General features: G+C 38.5%; 2 protein-coding genes across 2 annotated transcripts; one reads left to right on the top strand and one right to left on the bottom strand.

The window, feature by feature from the left end:
* Nucleotides 1–969: 969 nt before the first annotated feature.
* tmem263 (transmembrane protein 263) lies at nucleotides 970–9,721 on the top strand. Its single transcript, XM_004069708.3, has 3 exons — nucleotides 970–1,458; nucleotides 6,411–6,477; nucleotides 8,761–9,721. Exons 2-3 carry the CDS (start codon nucleotides 6,411–6,413, stop codon nucleotides 9,057–9,059), a joined length of 366 nt encoding a protein of 121 aa, XP_004069756.1. The 5' UTR covers nucleotides 970–1,458; the 3' UTR covers nucleotides 9,060–9,721.
* Nucleotides 9,722–12,555: 2,834 nt separating this feature from the next.
* Nucleotides 12,556–15,345, bottom strand: LOC100049432 (choriogenin H). Its single transcript, NM_001104807.2, is given in 9 exon segments — nucleotides 12,556–12,747; nucleotides 12,832–12,907; nucleotides 12,991–13,138; nucleotides 13,320–13,512; nucleotides 13,599–13,756; nucleotides 13,875–13,972; nucleotides 14,051–14,235; nucleotides 14,326–14,647; nucleotides 14,873–15,345. Coding segments are annotated over 9 exon segments (1,731 nt in total). The 5' UTR covers nucleotides 15,314–15,345; the 3' UTR covers nucleotides 12,556–12,637.
* Nucleotides 15,346–16,324: the final 979 nt, after the last annotated feature.

The following is a 16,324-nucleotide window of genomic DNA, read 5'->3' as shown; positions in this document are numbered from 1 at the left end:
AAATATGTTTCATTAATAATCTGCATGGGTAATAAACCAACATTGGAGTATATATTTTCCAATGGTTTTTTTCTTTTGTAATTTTGATATCATATCCGGCAAGGCAGGGGAGTAGGTATAGTTTATAAAGTAAGCCAAAAGGTTTTTAATCTGAAGCAATACAAATGGATGTAAACAAGAAATCAAAGCTGGATTAGGCAAATGCCTTATCAAGTCTTAATGTTTATCAATTTGTGAAAATTTAAGATTAAAATTTGTCTTTTAGTTGATTCTGTTGAATACCAATTCAAGGCAAGGCAATTTAAATTGAACAGCACATTCTGCACAGAGTGTGAGGCAATTGAGAGTTCTTTAATGTGCCTTTATAGCAAAGCCAAATTTTTCTTGTAGATTTACTTCCATTGATCCTAAAATATGCAAATATGATTACCATTTTTACTTGTTTTGATTACATTCTTTAACTATTTAGTTGATATTTTAATAATAATAGATAATAAACTGATAAACCATAAAACCTCATTTCCAAAAAGTGCTAAACCTAAAAAAAAACAACGTTACTTACTTTAGGACACAATATCATCCCCTAAAGAAATAATTTAATGCCATTTTTATTTTATTTTCAATGAAAATAAAATGAGGGGGAAATTACTGCAGTGGTGATTTCCACGCTATAAAGAATTACAATAAAATGAAGAAAGTTGTTTATATACCATATTATTATTGTTATTGCTATTGTTTATCAAAAAGGTTTTAAGATACTGACCAAATTTGGTAATTTCTCAGGAGCAGAAAAATCCTACTCGTGGAACTTGTCATATTTATTTTTTAAAAAAAAAGGTAAACTGAATATCGGAAGCTGTTATTGCTCTGTTTGGCATCTACGATCTTTGATTTGCTTACGTATTCTTACGTAGTTCCACCTGTATAAATAGGGCGGTGCTTGGTCTGTGTAAAGCAAAAAAAAAAAAAAAAAACGTCCCTTCCGCTAAAGTTGGCACAACAATATGATATTGCAAACTTCATCTTCTTTATGTTACATCACCAAAATTTTATTTTTTCAATTATAACAGACAGACAATGAGGATTTTTTTAAATCTTAAATTCGGTTTAACATTTGATTTAAAAAGCAAATAATCCATTATAATATCATATGCGATCTTAGATGTCTTAATAGGGAGATATATCGCTAAGAGTAACTCTTAAAAACACAAGTGGGATGCGTGTATTTGCTGCGCAGCAGCTCCAGACTGTGAACAGGGTGTACCTCTGTGTGCTTAATGGGTGGAGCAGAAGAGCTCCTCCAAAATAACACAGTCAACAGAGGCCAGCGTTATCAGCAGCAGCGGCGGCGGCGGGCAGCAGCAGAAGCTACCTCCCTCCAGGACTTGGGGACCTGAAAACATCAGTGTCCGTTATTTCAAGCCAAGTGACCAGAATTGGCTGCAAACATTCACGACGGTGAGTTTTTTTTTTACAACAGCTAGCTCGGGGTTCGGTTTTTGTCACGAGAATGCGAGAGGGAAACTTCCGTCCCTTTCGAAAACAAGACGTTACCCCTTGTTATGTAGCTAAAAAACACACACACACACGCACGCGCGCTCGACATTCATTGGTCTCTCATTTGGGAAAATACTAAACCCCTGAGCGAGGAGAAACAACTAAAATCCGATTTTAACTCGCTCGACGCTCGAACTAGAATATTCTACTGAAGACGCTAAAGCTGCTTCAGTTTGAACCAGACGCGATGTGTTTATAAAAAAGACGTCATTGACTCAGAAATGTAAAAAAAACATCAACAACAAGCTCGTCAAAACACCCGTTTTTGATTGATAGAAAAACAGTTTCGCTCTGTTTAAATATTGTTTTCTAGTTTAATCGAGTTTACGTAAAATTGGCTGCTAATAGTAGTTCGACAGAGAAGCACACAATGCCAAAAACCAAACAAATTGAGCTTACATATGATACAAATAAAATAAAGTTGAACGCGGTGTATTTAAAAAAGAAATACATATTTTATATTTAGCTACTGTCTGAGATGATGGTTGAAATCTCTGAGATGATCTATAGCCAAAAAGCTTCTTTGTTTTTTTCCCTTTAAATTCAAACGTAGCATTTATTTTGAGCCTAGTTGCTATGATAGTTTTAATATTTGTAATTATTTTTATTGTAGTGTTTTATTTCGCCTCCCCTGATGTCAGCTGGGAAAGGCCTCAGACCTCCCCAGTGACCCTTAACAGGATGAAGGGTAAACTAACATAAACAAGCCAAAAAGGCTTTGAAATCAAATAACAGGCCTTAATCTAAAGTTATAATATTTAGTCTTTCTATCATTACATTTCATTTGACATGATTGGGTTGATCAGTACCAGATAAGTTAAGTAGCGTATTGTTTTGCTCCAAGTATAAGTTGCAGCACAAAAGAAAAGCATTATAAAAAAAAATAATAATATACAAGTCAAACATTTATTCAACAAAATAAGGAAACAAGATAACACATTTCATCTTGAAAGTAGGGCTGGGCGATATGACCTAAAAATAAAATCTTTTTTTTTTACACCAATTTTGATTTCTGATTACAATCGTTTTTTCTTTTTTTTCACTTCTTGTATTTTTTTTGTTAGCAAAAATTACAAATGACAATATATACTTAACCAAAACGCTTATGTTTTAACAACCTCGTTTGGGAGTTGACCCGGATTCAAAGTGCAATTAAATAAAAGTGTCTGTTTTCCAGGTGTTGCAGACCTACTTTTGGTTGATGAAACCCAAATCTGAATGTGTTGCCTACCCATACGGCTCCTCCCTATTGCTCCAATTGTAGGGACATTTGGAGCTGTAATGGTGTCCAAACTGTTGTTTTTTTTTAAGAGGGAGTCATAAATACTATGGGCTGTATATCCCTCCGCCGGTAGGGTCGTAGGTCGTACTTGTGACGCGGCGGTGGAACTCATTTTTTCATGTGCGTGTGCTTTGAAGCACAGAAGTTTACTTTTAATAGTAGTTTACACTTTTGTTTTTTTTGCATGACTGTTTAAAGTTATAAAATCAATGTTATTTAGTTTTCAAACGCTGGTAGCTACGTGCTCACTTAGACGATCATCCAGTCGTAGTAACTTCTGGATCTGGAGACCGTATTTTTCTCTCCACTTGGAGGGCTAAATGTTGGCTTGGGAGAAGCCATAAGGGTAGGGAATGATTGTGGATTTGGCCTAGGCCTTCATACATATTTTGCAGCATGTGGTTTGTTGCTCCAAGTCTTGAATTAAAATAATAGAACCAGGTCTACATAACTGAAGAAACTGTTCCTTTATTGGGTTCAAGCTCCTCTTTGCCAGATGCCTCTTTAACGTCTGCCTGCGCCTTGCGAAAGAGGGGGGGGGGGGGACCCCCACCACTACCACCACATTTTCTCAAGAATACATTTTCTTAAACATCAAATTCAAATAAATCGATTAATGGATAACAATAGACAAAAACAATGAGTTAATATATACTCTTTGTACTACTGTATTTAACTTCATGAAACATAGGGTGTTTCCAAATTCGAGGGCTGCATCCTTTAATACTTCCTGTGCGACATTGGCCGGGTCCTTCGTCGAGCGGGTAGCCCGAATGTTAGCAGCTGTGAATTTGGACGAGTCTAGCCTTTAGATAATTCCAGTCGTTACTTCAGCAAATGTCTTTTCGCCTAGAAACTGTGAGTCCAAAACAGAGAGGAATACGGTAGTGAACCAGGCATGGAGCTCAAAATTGTTCTGGCTTATTTTGTCCAACTTTTAATCTTGAAGGTGTAAATGGGTCCTACTTCACAGTCCGCCATTGCTTTAAGAAAATCTCCTGTTTGGACGCAATGCATCTTGGGATATAGACAGCATAGAAGGATACACCAGACCAATCCTTGAAATCGGAAAAGTATTTGGGGCATTTGGAGCTGTAGTGGTGTCCGAACTGTTGTCTTTGAAGGACTCGTTGAATTTGGACGGCACTTGTCGGGGCGCTGTGACATAAGAAGCCTACAAATGCAGCCCAGGACGAACGCAGCCCCCGAATTTGAACACAGCCATAGAAAGATAAGTGTCTAGTATATCAGCACAGCAAATGATCAACAGTTAAGTATCCATGGCACAAAAAAACATGCAAACAAATCAACTAAACTCTTTATCTCACTTCAAATCACTGAATTCCTCATCCTCTGTGTAGCTTCTTCTTCTGCTTTGCTGTCAGTCGCAATTACTGAAACAAACACATATACAGCGCCCTCCAGTGGTTGTTAGTGGGAAAATAACAAACATGCAGCCTATTTATTTTTAAAGAAATCACATACAAGTCGCACCCCCAGCCAAACTTTACAAAAAACCACAGCCTATACTCCGAAAAACACGCTGGCTTCTGGTTTACACTTTTTTTGGGGTCATATTTGACCTGTGCAGTTCATTTGCAACATTACCAAGGACACAATATCCACAATTCTTCTTATTTCATTATAATTGGTCTTAAAGCTGTGGTGAGACAGCCCCCATTTATACGTACTGTATTACGGCTAAAAATATAGTAGCAGCACGTTTTACATTTCTACAAAACCACTAAAATATCACAATTTTACACACATAGGCAAAGGCTAACCAGAGGATGGTTTAAAAACAACATAGATAAAACAGTCTAAAGGAAAACCAAACTAGCTTCATGTTCTAGCCGTTAAATGAAGTATTTTGACTCCATTATGATCCACAAGGACTCTATGCAAATAATGCAGTAATCCCTCAGACATATTATTTACATAAAAGCTAAGGATTTTCTGGATCACAGTCTGATAGAAAAATATAGTTTTGTAATTGTAATATTGGGAAATGAATCTTTTAAATGTTCTGTATTAAGAACAAAGTATTTTTACTCTCCTATTGGCAGCCTGTAACATAATGAGGGAAAAAAGCACAAAATGAAACATGCATACAGCAAATTATCTGAGAATTAATTAATGCCACTTATTGTATTTTTCAGAATATTTTCCTTTTTTTTTGCATAGTTTAGGGTGTGAGTTTAACTTAGCTCTGACTTGTGATTTAAAAAAAAAAGGCAACAATTGCTAGATGGCACTGTAGGTGTACATATCCGTTTTTGCCTTTTTACAGCAAGGCAGAGGAAGAAGCAGCGCCTTGTTCCTTGTTCCAAGGCAACACAGAGGATGAAGAATTTAATGGATCTAGTGAATTTAAGTGATATAAAGAGTTTAGTTGCATGTTCTCTTTGCCATGGTTGTCTCATATGTTGCACTAATATACTAGATTCCTTCCATGTTTCATGAAGCTAAATGAGCATCTGTCTATTATCTATTCCATTATTATGATTTGCCTTTCAAGATGAAGTGTCTATTCTTGTTTCTGTATTAAATACATTTCTCCCAACATTGCAATTTTACTATGCATTTTTCCACTGCTGCGACTTATAATCGAGTGACTTGTAGTTTGAAAAGTACGACAATTCCTTTTACTACATAAAAGTTGTGTTCAAAATAAAATAAAAAAGTCAGTCTTAATTTTTTGACAATTCAAAAATTTATTTTTTTAAATTTAAAATTACATAGTTTTGAAAAAAGAAGCAGCACTGGTCTGTTTTTGATTATGCCTCAAATGCATTTTGGAGGTGTGCCAATGATCTTATACAGTGTCTTAAGTGCACACCCATGAAGTACTTCATAGATTCTTTTACCAAACTCTTGTGAATGATCTAAAGGCAATTTACGATTATCAGCTGACTAATGGTTGCTAGCTAAAACATGTGACATTCATTTGATAAGACTTTTACACATTTAGTTAGAACTACAGTCTTATCCAGGTCAGCTTTTGGGTTTTAGGAGCAAAAACACTTTTCATAATTAGAATTGCTAAAGCATTGTTACAAAATAGTCAAACAATAATTTAAAAAATAATACCCAAAATATATATGTTACTATAGGTTTTAAGTCTTCATGAATTAAAACTTTAAACATCTTTTCCACACGCAGACTGCTGCTTTTGAGCAGCCTTTTGTTTTGTAAGCAGTTCTTTAGCTTAGTGAACAGGTCTGCCTTGTTTTTGCGTGGCAGCACTCGCAAAGTTGATAGATTTATTTTCAGTGCACACTATTTCCACAACAGCCCTGCCTTCAGGAGGATTTGACCCTTTTCAACCCTTCTTTACCTCACTTGTGTCAAATACAGCATCTCATTCAAGGCGCCTAAGCTAAAAACCTGCAGGGGTTATTTATGTCCGTGTTAATAGGAAATATACTGCGGTTCTTCTGCACAGCTTACAGCAGGAACAGAAATAAATGATGGGTGAGATAAAAACCTTTTGAACTTCAGGACTATTGCTAGTGTCCTGTCCTGTCTCGTCTTGCTTCTTTTGGCTTGATTCTGTGATTTCTGTTCTCAGATGAGTCAGGCAGAGCAGGTGCCTGAGGACATGCCTGCATACCACAACGATGAGACAGGAGCTGCAGGTAAGCTTACCTTCCTTGACATTTGAGAATACTATTCAGCAATTTGAAAAATGTCAATTGCTCAAAAGAAACAGTTTTGTATCAGGCGATTAAACTTTAAACACTAAATGTCTCCAGTGTGTGCCTCTGCTTTTTATGAACTGATCATCTTCTGGTGGAGCTAAACTTAAAAGAATAAAATCTCACTTTTAGCAATTGCTGACATTCAAGTACCTAACTGCTCAGCTCTGAGGACATTTCTAAATGTACTTTTAGTATTTGCATTTTTTGTATTTGTATTGTTTTAATGTCAATAAAAGTTTTTGTAAAAAACTTTAAAACATTTGGAAAAATGTAGCCTCTTTGGCAGCTTATGGCATCATTTGACCTGAAAAATAATTTAAAAGTCAAACAGTTCAGCAGGTTGAGCTACTTTATTTGTTTTGTATTTATCTGCTTTTTTTTAAAAAAAAGAAAAAAATAATAGTTTTGAGAGAGATTTAGCACATTTTGATGATACAACAGTTCTCTGGCGCTTCAAGGGAAGCTCTTCACACCCGGTGAAATGCAAATTCCTGTTAATTTACTGGGATCCATCTGTTCTGTGTTCTGTGCAGTGAGACCAGAGAAAAAACTACAAAGCGTGCCCTTAAAATACATATTTATTTTATTAAGATCTTTATTCTACACACCTTTTTTTTAACCTTTAAACTGTCTTCTGTTGTTTGGATTGTGAATGTTGGCATAGAGGTTTCTGTTTGGAGCCTTTAGTGCGCCTGTGTGAACCATAACCATTCTGCCTGCCACAACCGTTCGGGGTCCTTTCGACTGAGGATAACGTCACACTACGGTAACCCCACTTGGACAAACTACGTAGCGTGGAGATCTACATATTTTCATTTCATGTTTCCTTTTGTAACCTTAATTTCTTTTCCCTCATAAGTTGTGTCTGACATTATTCTTCATAGTGTTTATAGAGATATTTTGCCACAACCCAATTTGTAAAAATATCTGTGGCTGTTGGAATGAACCGGCTGCTCCACACAAGCGAACCATGTCTCTGATCAGAGCAGCTGGTGTCTAGTAGCTTCGTGTTTGCAGGCAGGGAAGGTGCTTTGTTTAAGTGTGCGGTCCGGAGAAGGGTTTGGACCGCAGTCCGTTCGGCTGCAATGCACTTAATAATAATCTTAACAATAATAAAAGCACGTTTAGAAGATAATCTTGCTGTGTCGGAGCTGTGTTTGTTTACAACGGACAGCATAATATCTTCTTCTATGGTAGAATAGTAATTTGTAAAAAAAAAAGGATAGTCATTTGTCCAGACCAATCACTATCTGACACGTCGTCGGACCAACGGACAGCCAATCACATAATGTGACGTCAGCACTAGTCGAGGGACCCCGAACAGTTGTTGCAGGCCGAATGGTTATGGTACCGACACCCTCTCTCTTCACATTGTCTTAATCTAAAGTAACTATTTTCTGGGTACAAACTATTTAACCTTGCAGTTTTGACATTTACAACTAAAATGAACTTTTTTCTTTCACCTTCTTTTGCTAATTTAGTATTGGTTAAAGTAGTGGCGCCTTCTTGTTTAATGCACTTTAAATGCTTTTTGAAATAATTTGGCATCTCCTGTTCTCTTTCCTTACTGCACCACTAAAATCATACAAGTTAAAAATTAAAATAAAAAAATTCTGATTCTAAATTTAAATGTAATCGGAAAAAAAAGACCCGTCATCAAAATGTCTACAATAGTTAATAAAGAGTGACATTATTAGCATGAGCTGAGTAATGTAAAGGTATGTGATGATCCTGGTGTTGCGCAATCTAGGCAGCGCTTCGACCGTCTCAGCCAGAGCCCACTACCCCCTCCCCTTTCCTTCTCACACACGCGAGCCCGTGTGTGACAGGAGCGCAGCTGCACGGGACTTCAGTTCAAAGGTTTCAGGCTGTTACAAAAACTGTGATATTACAATAGTTGATCACTAGTGTCACAGATTTTTTTTCCAAGCACCAAGCCGCTGTCACCCGGGCAATTGCCCGTATTACCTGTGCCTAAAACCGCTACTACTGCGCCCCCCCCCCCCGGCAACGCATCCCACTATTTGAGAAGCACTGATTTAGAGTAACCAATTAGCCCATGAAGTATGTTTTTGGACAGTTGGAGGAAGCCAGAGTGTGTGGAGAAAACCCACGCCCAGATTCGAACCAGGAACTTCTCACCATGAGAGCGTTAACCACTGCACCACCATGCACGGAGTTCTAAATCTGTTTGTTTCTGCTGTGCTTTTTTAAAAACAGAAAATAACAAAGATCATCCCGAGGCACAACCTGGAATGTTCGGCAGGTTGGCGGGGGGGTTGTACGGAGTCACAAAAGGGGCTTTAGGAGCCACGGTGGGCGGGGTGACCTGGATCGGAGGAAAGAGTCTGGACCTCACCAAGACTGCCGTCAGCACTGTAGTTGCCGTGCCCGTCATGGGAGCAGGGCTGGTGAAAGGGGGAGTGTGTGCCGTGGCTGGGGGCGTCACCGCCGTCGGCGCCGCAGTGGTCAGCAAAGTGCCCATAGGGGGAGGTAAAAAGAAGGACAAAGCCGACTGAAGAGGCGTGGAGCAGAGAAAAGTCAAACCAGCCGAGCTGTTTGGCTCAGACTGTAGTGGAGCGCCTTCCTGTTTCCATCTGGGGAAAAAAGAGCAGCAGACTCACAGCTCTGTGCATATCTTTAGGTTTTTTTTGGAGGGGAACGATCCCCGCCCTGCCTCAGTTTCTTTTTCTGTTACAATTACAAGTTTATGCTCACTGATTGGTGTATGCACAAGTATGTGTTTAGAGTTTATAAAGCAGCTGCAGAAGAAGAAAAAACCTACAGAGGAAAACTGCACAGAAGCTAAACTGTTTGTGGAAAACAATCACCGAGTATGGATGCACAAAAAGGAGGTGTTGGGATTTAAAACATTAAGGTTCTCTTTGAATTCCACAGTTTAATTTCACATCTCATTTGTTCAGTGAGCAGATGTGGTATTCTAGAGGTGTTGCTGGATTTCATTTGATCTTTTTTCCCCCTTCTACTTCCCTCTCTGTGTCACACCTCTTGTATTTATGTTGTCAGCTGTATGAATGGTAACTCCTGCTTTTGATAAGGTTTTTACTGCAGTAAATATTGTGTCACAGTAAGTATGAAAAGGCTCCCTTATTTTTATACATGACCTTTTCTTTATATGTGTCCTTGAAAACAAAAATAAATAAAAAATATTTGCAAATAATTTTCATCTCTTTTTCCAAAACAAAGGAAAAATGGAACATTGGTAACTTTGTTTTTTGTCTTTATTATTTAGCGGGATTGGAAGCTTCTTATGTTTACAACAATAATGCTTGAGTACAAGATGTTTGAACAACTTTTTGGTTATTGGTTATAATTATAGATGAGTTTTTTTGTTATTCAAGCATGGCAGTGATTTGTATTTCCTTTCATTTTTGTGTTTTTCTTCTTTTTTATACTTCTAAAATCTATTAAAAATTATTCAATATAAAAGAAAAACTGGTGAAATTTATTTTTACATACTTTTAAGATTTTATAAATTTAATAGACCACAGGTAAATTCTAAAAATAAAGAATAAATGGACTCTTCTGGACCTTGTTTTAAAGCCACTGATAAAATACTGTGATTATTTTGGTAAACATTGCAATGTATTAGTCACATACTTTTTGCATAACACTCAATTTTTGCTCTAAGACACAGAAGTTTAACTGGCTACTTACAATTTCTCTACTATTTAATTTTTGAACAACATTTTCCATCCATCCAATCATTTTCCAAACCTGCTCAACATGGTGATGCTGGAGCCTATCCCAGTTACTGTTGAACGGTCTGCTACAGGTCAACACTTTCACACGTAGGGACAATTAAGAATCACCAATTAAGCAATGAAACATGTTTTAGGACTGAGAAAGCCGGAGAGCACGTGTTCGGGGAAAACATGGAAACTCTTCACAGAAAAGGTCTGTCGGGATTCAAACAAGGGGCCTTCTGGAAGTGAGAGTGCTGACCACTACATCACAGTGCAGCCCTAGTATAATATACAGATAAAGTACATTCAATTTATGCTTTAATTTGCTACCAGTTAAAATATCCCACTCCTTGAGGTTAAATAAACTGTGAATGACACACAGGTAAGGCACTTAAAATGGTTGCATGAGTTCCTTTTATCTCTCAAAAGAAATTGGTTGTAACTACTCTACCAGTAATTTTTGCAAAAAATACAGCAACACATTACACTGGACTTTGTTTTCTCAGTATCAGATGGCACATGGAAATGAACTGATAAGAACAACATCCAGTTTATAAGACCCCAATACAGTCACGGTAACCTTACATTTTATTTGTCCTTGGTGTTTGTTTTTCAATGATGCAATGTTCCAGGTTTAGGCAGAGCAGATGTTCTTCAGGGAAAATGAACCAACACTACAATCATGTGATTGGGGCAATGCAACAAAGAATGGTAACAAATCTGCGTGCAGACTCACATTTTAGTTTTTTAGTACAGATAAGTGCCTGCATGGGCTTAAAACTTAATGTATTTGTTGCTCATTTACATCAGTTGTGTTGTAAAACCATTGTTTGTGTGACTTAAAAAAAAGGAAACAACACCCGTTTTTTGTCTGAGTCAACTCTTTTGTTAATTTTCTGCTAGAGGACTGGAGACCTTTTTTGTTGTACCTGCCTAATTCTTTATAAACGTTTTTTTATCTATGTATTTTGCCTGTGTTATTTTATGTTTTTGTTTATTTGGGGAAAAAAATGTAATCCAAAGAAAGTTATTACTAATAATCTACATATGAGAACACGTCACATCTTAAGGTCAGTTTTGCACTCTCCCAATCTTTGTCCACACCACATTTTGCCAATTTAAAACCAGGTGAATGCATCGTTCTTTCATGTTTGTGCTTCACAAGCTTGAAAAACTTTTTACAAATACCTCATCTTGAAAAACACTCAGTGGGGATTATTTTTTCCAACTCCATGACTCAGAAACTTGGGCTAAACCCAACACGCTCATAGAAAAAAACAAAAAAAGGTTTAACCTCAAATGGCCAAAGCTTATCATAGGTGCTCACAGAAATCTGACTTCCTCATGTAAACATGCATGCATCCCAAATTCTTCCTAGAAAAGTTAAAATCCCATCATCTGTCACACACTTAGGTGACGGATCCTCCTGTCCCCTGGAGGAGCGGTGAGCTACAGACACAGCCACGCTCTAAAACCATTTGGTGGTTTAACCACCCAATCCGACCACTTAATGCTGAATGTCAAGCAGGGAGGCATTGGGTCCCATTTTTAGAGTCTTTGGTATAATTCGGCCTGGATTTGAACTCACGACATTCCAGTCACAAGACACTCAACCCCAAGGCCACTGAGCTGGTACTACTGCTGGTACAACCGGTACAACTGTTTTCTAAATGTCAAAAGGTAAATTATGTATTCACATTTTTACTTCAACAAATTAAAAGCAGAAAAGAACAATCGCAGATTGCTGAGTAGCTGTCCAGCTCATTTTTAAAATAATTGTTTTTGTCTCCACAGATGTGAGCGTACCCTGCATTAACCCAGATTTTTTTGCCAATCGTTTTTTGTTTATTTATCCAGTATTTGACAAGGGTTGACCTGTACTGTGATCTAAAAACTGATAACAGGGTACTGAAATGTTTTATAAAACATGTTAAGATATTAAAACAGTTTATAATATGTTTTTTTTTATTGTTAATTTAGTTGCGTAGCTATACTGGATTTTTTTTTTAATTGATCGTATTAATCTTTGTTTGCAGTGTTTTTATGTACTGGAAAAGGTTTGACAGTAAAAACATGTTAAAGGTGAAATGGATTATCGGACTTTATGTTTGTGATGTTGCACTAAATACAGTCGCACTTGACCCTTAAATATAGACCTAGAAAAGAGACACACTGAATTGTTTGGTAAAGACATTTTGAAGAAAGGTTTTTTTTCTACATGAACAAATGTAGTTAACTTGTTATTGATGTAATTTGTCTTATTTAGATGTTTTTTGGAACACATTTCAAACATCTGCAACAGCTTTTTCATTTTATGCATTTAATTTTGACCCATGATGAAACAGATTTTCAAAATGTTATTTTTTCTGAACACTGGAGCTTCTGTCGGTTCACTGTTCAGATGGTTCGTCAGCGGCGGCGAGCATGAGCACTTCTCCAGACGATACCACAACCCTTCTTTCATCCGTTCTAATGGCCACAGCTTCAGTATCTCTACCTTCTACAAAGAGACATAAAACATAGTCAGTGATTAGTGGTCACGTTGATTACAAAAAGTATGAAAGATTATAAATTAGACTCCTACTTCTTCTGCTGCATGAGGGTTCACAGCTGACTCCTTGTCCTGGAACGCATGCAGCTGTGCTACAGTGAATATACACCTGGTAGAAAAATACAGGTTAGAAGGCCAGTTAAAACTTTATCTGAGAAGAAGAAGTTGTTCTCAAAGTAATTTAGAACTCACCTTTTCCCTTAGTGGTTCCATTGAATGAGGATCAACAAAAGTAAACATCTTGAACAGGAAGCGACTGTGATGAGTTGGGAATGGCAGACCAGAGGAATGATCAATTGGAACCAACGCGGACAGGTAACGATCATCTGCATATGGACACCTAGACGGAGAAAGGTAAAGCAGAAGTAATTTTTGCTTCAGCAAAGGCTTTTGAATAAATTCGAATGGTAAAAGAACAATGGTAGATTTCATTAAACCAGACGATTTTAAAATATGCAAGATTCTGAGTTTTGTTTGAACAAAAAATGGTCTTTATGGGATGAATTGGTGTTTTTCTTTACCCGTCAATCAAAATGTCCCACTGGGGCAGGCTGAAAGCATTGGGGCTTGTGGTTGCCCAACAGCGTCCAAGAGTCAGAACCAGATTTGGATCCGTTCTGCCAAGGATTTGTACGTCCACGTAGACAGGATCTCTCAGTACCTTTGTCACAGGATAGTCAGCATCCGTGTAGAAAGAGGTGTAGGCTGCCGCCGCTGTGGCAGCAAACAAACGTTACGACATGCAGCTTTTTCAAACGTTTGACAAACATACTGTCTCTGCCAGACTACTGTGCACTGACCTTCGTCGCAACCCTTTGTTTGACACTGCCCATTGGCAATTTGCAAGTACACATTGAGGGGTCCAAGCTCAGCAATGGAAAGAGGACTATCCGGTGGCTGCACTTCCACGACCAGAGTTTCAACAGATGTTGCACGGTATCTGCACTGAAAGAGCAGCCTGACAAAAAGGACTGTGTTAATACACTCTGTTGCATGATTTGATGTTTTTGCCCATAAATATTTGCCCATAAAACATTAGTAAATCTATTTGATTTTGTGCACAAATGATGACCTACTCAAAGGAACTGTCTCTGGTAATAGCTCCAAGCGGTCCAACTCCCACTTCATAAGAGGATGTCATCCGGTTTTCATAGACTATAACCCCAGGCTCTTCCTTTGAATGGTTAAAAAAATAGAGGTGAGACAAAAAAAATCTTCAATGCTTTTAGATGTAAATAGAACTCAGTGTTACCATGACAACAGTGCCGCAATAAGTGACGGGAAAGTAGTAGATGGCGAAAGCTGAATTAGAGTCAGCAGGTCCACAGTCTTGACCCTGGCCCAATAGGGAAATAGTTTCCAGGTCAATGTGAGGTAAGGTGACATCCTTGGCCACCACAACGATGAAGTGTCCATCCTTGGTGCACTGAACGGTTGCTAGAAGAAATAGATTGGAGAAGCGACTGCATCAATCAGCTGTCATCTCATAAGAAGCCTCTGGACATAGCAGTCAGAGCAACCACTTACCTCCTGTTCCAAAGTAGCAGGATTGGCCATCGTGGCAGCAGTCTATGGCATCACATGCAGAAGGAGAGATGTCTGGAACTCCACAGGGGACTCTCACATCGCGGGGCACTTCACAGCTCTTGGGAGGGGGAGGACCAATGGGAGGTGTATTTGGGTTCTTGCCTGGATCTTGAGGCTTTGATGGGTACTGGGGGTTCTGAGGCTGCTGAGGGGCCTGGGGGTACTGAGGCTTTGATGGGTACTGGGGGTTCTGAGGCTTTGATGGGTACTGGGGGACCTGAGGATTCTGAGGGGGCTGAGGCTTTGATGGGTACTGGGGGACCTGAGGATTCTGAGGGGGCTGAGGCTTTGATGGGTACTGGGGGACCTGAGGATTCTGAGGGGGCTGAGGCTTTGATGGGTACTGGGGGACCTGAGGATTCTGAGGGGGCTGAGGCTTTGATGGGTACTGGGGGACCTGAGGATTCTGAGGGGGCTGAGGCTTTGATGGGTACTGGGGGACCTGAGGATTCTGAGGGGGCTGAGGCTTTGATGGGTACTGGGGGACCTGAGGATTCTGAGGGGGCTGAGGCTTTGATGGGTACTGGGGAACCTGGGGCTGCTGAGGATTGCTAGGCTTCCCATCTTGAAACAGCTTAGGATTCTGAGGATACGAAGGATTCTGAGGATACGAAGGATTCTGAGGATACGAAGGATACTGGGGATTCTGAGGAACCTGAGGATTTTGAGGAACCTGAGGATTCTGAGGAGTTTGAGGATACGAAGGATACTGAGGATTCGAAGGCTTCTGAGGAGGGTTCTGTGGCTTCCCTGGGTAGTAAGGCGGCGAAACGTGTTGAGGGTCCTGAGGCTTCGGCTGTGGATAGTATGGAGGGTATGGAACCTTAGGGTCTTGAGGGTTGCCTTTTTGAGCGTCCACTTCGGTCCCCAGGAAAGAACATAGCAGAGCTAGTGCGGAAAAAACCGTGATACTCCAGTGCCTTGCCATGGTCCCACAGCTTTCTGACCTGATGGGTCCCTGAGTGTAAATTTCCCTCTCCTGCTCTATTTATACGTCATCACCTTTGATGCTGTTCAAACTCCTCCTCTCAAACCAAATAGCTACCAATGGCAGGCACTTTACAGCTTCGGTGTATTTTTTTAAAAGTCAGTTTTACGTAATTCATGTGGACTATTCCGTCCGTTTCATAAAATGTCAGAACAGGTCATTGTGTTGGATGATAGAATGAAAGGCCTTTGTGACATCCAGGTCACAGAGACCTTTTCAGGGTCTTTGCAGGCTCGAACTTATTTGTCCGCAAATGTTTGTTTTGATAGTAGGCAATGACAAACACAGTGATCTTTTCCCTGAATTTGCAACAAAACCTAATTTTGTACGAATTTTTGCCTTTTTAATCTTTTGTATGAGGTTATAAGAATGATATTCACACCAAATGTAAATATTGGACAATGATCTGACTGTGCTGAGCATAAATTTCTCCATTGAGAAAAAAACATTTTAACTAGTTCTCCATTGAAAACTAGTTCAAAGGTTATTTTTTTCTTAAACAGGACATACATATTTGTAAAGGGGTGACATTTTAGAATAATATACCAAACTGAATTTCAATATCAATTTTAACCATTAGGTTTCAGGTGAAGGAAAAATTATGTACAGTTTTTTTATTTTTTATTTAAAGACTGTTTATATATTCCAAGATTCCACAAATCTTAATGATAATTAGTGATAATTAAAGTTAATTATCACAGTATTTTTGCATGCATTTTCTATTTGGTGCGTCATAAAACCATATTCTTGCTCTTTCTGTCTGTGGACATACTGTTAGATAGCAACTAGACAAAAATGAAAACAACAAAGAAAAGGTGTTTGAACCCCATAGAGTGAGAACAAATGTAAAACAGCACAGCAGTATTCTGTTAAATTCTAAGTATGTAGTTTAATTATGTAATAGATGATGGCTTTGTCTATGAGTCAACTTTTTTTTTTTCTAAAATGCGT

This window comes from Oryzias latipes, chromosome 6 (genome assembly GCF_002234675.1).
Source record: "Oryzias latipes chromosome 6, ASM223467v1".
Taxonomy (NCBI): domain Eukaryota; kingdom Metazoa; phylum Chordata; class Actinopteri; order Beloniformes; family Adrianichthyidae; genus Oryzias; species Oryzias latipes.
The sequence above is the reverse complement of the archived record's forward strand: the minus strand, read 5'-3'. Positions and strand labels throughout refer to the sequence as shown.

What these genes read in the sequence shown, in the direction of transcription:
- tmem263 (XM_004069708.3), top strand. Translation starts at nt 6,411, where the DNA reads ATGAGTCAGGCAGAGCAGGTGCCTGAGGACATGCCTGCATACCACAAC. An exon ending in CGATGAGACAGGAGCTGCAG is followed by an intron (nt 6,478 to 8,760) that starts GTAAGCTTACCT and finishes TTTTAAAAACAG; the next exon opens with AAAATAACAAAGATCATCCC.